The sequence below is a fragment of the Corapipo altera genome, unplaced genomic scaffold (genome assembly GCF_003945725.1).
Source record: "Corapipo altera isolate COAL_440 unplaced genomic scaffold, ASM394572v1 61022, whole genome shotgun sequence".
NCBI classification, from domain to species: domain Eukaryota; kingdom Metazoa; phylum Chordata; class Aves; order Passeriformes; family Pipridae; genus Corapipo; species Corapipo altera.
In genome coordinates this window covers 30311-31276 of record NW_020885065.1, presented here as the reverse complement: position 1 = coordinate 31276, position 966 = coordinate 30311, and the positions used below count along the sequence as shown (strand labels likewise).

Genomic DNA, 966 nt, shown 5'->3' with positions numbered 1-966 from the left:
AAATCCAACCCATGAGGGGGAAATTTGGACACTGAAAAGCCAAATCCAGCCCCCTCGGGGGGGATGTTTTGTGGAGGGGAACACCGGGAAAGATGGAAAAGGAACCGGAGCACCTACCGAGAACAGCGTGGAGTAGGTGGAGAGGGCAAATTTGATGCTGTAGTAATAGAGGTGGGAATTCTGGCACTGGGAATCTTGGGCCATCTCTGGAGCTCCTTCCTGGCCGGTTCCTGAGGAAAAATCATGCACAGAAACAAGGCTTGAACTTGAACTGCTCGTTCCAACTTCCGCCTGGCAGGAGCCGGAGCAATCAGGGGGAAGGAACAGGTTTAACCCTTTGCTGAGCTTGGGTTTTCCTGCTACAGCAAAGCTCAGCTTAAGTTGGGGTTTGGATCAATTACTACCCCAAAAATTGGCAGATGTCGAGCAAATCTTTAACAGAGAACGTGTTGCAATCCTGGTGAGGTGAAAAAGCGTTGAAATCCTGCAGCTCCCAGGGGTGATTTCGCAGCTGCAAAGTGGAAGCCCCAAATCTGGGAAGAACAGGGGGAAAATTCCCCCCAGGAGATCAGTGGGAGCCCAGAATTGTCCAGAGTCACCTGTAGTGCCTTGCTGGGGGTGCAACACCTGTGAGGAGGAAGGAGGAGGGAGAAGTTACACCCGGGCTCGGGGAGGTTTAATGTTTGAAAGGAAAGGTGTGGGGAGGAAAACACAGCCCTGGGAGAGCCCATGGATCCTGGAAGGGTTTGTGGTGTTGGACAAACATAGGACTAGAGGGTGTAAAATGTACTAGAGAGAGTAAAAGGGATCTCAAGCAAAGCTTTAACAGAGAACATGTTGCAATCCTGACCTTGCTGGTGGGAGGAAAAAGAGTTGAAATCACCCAACAACAAAGGGTGAAGTGGAAGCCCAAAATAGGGAGAAATTCCCCCCAGGAGATCACTGGGAGCCCAGAATTGTCCGGAG

At 51.0% G+C, this 966-nt stretch overlaps 1 protein-coding gene across 3 annotated transcripts in view; it reads right to left on the bottom strand.

Moving 5' to 3' along the window:
• LOC113959836 (tetraspanin-15-like) overlaps nt 1–402 on the bottom strand; it is a 44874-nt gene extending 44472 nt beyond the window's left edge. For all 3 annotated transcript variants that reach the window (XM_027669107.1, XM_027669108.1, XM_027669109.1), the window contains exon 1: nt 118–402. In XM_027669107.1, the coding sequence (XP_027524908.1) occupies nt 118–204 (87 nt within the window). In that variant the 5' untranslated portion in view covers nt 205–402. The remainder of the gene's footprint in view (nt 1–117) is intronic.
• Nucleotides 403–966: the final 564 nt, after the last annotated feature.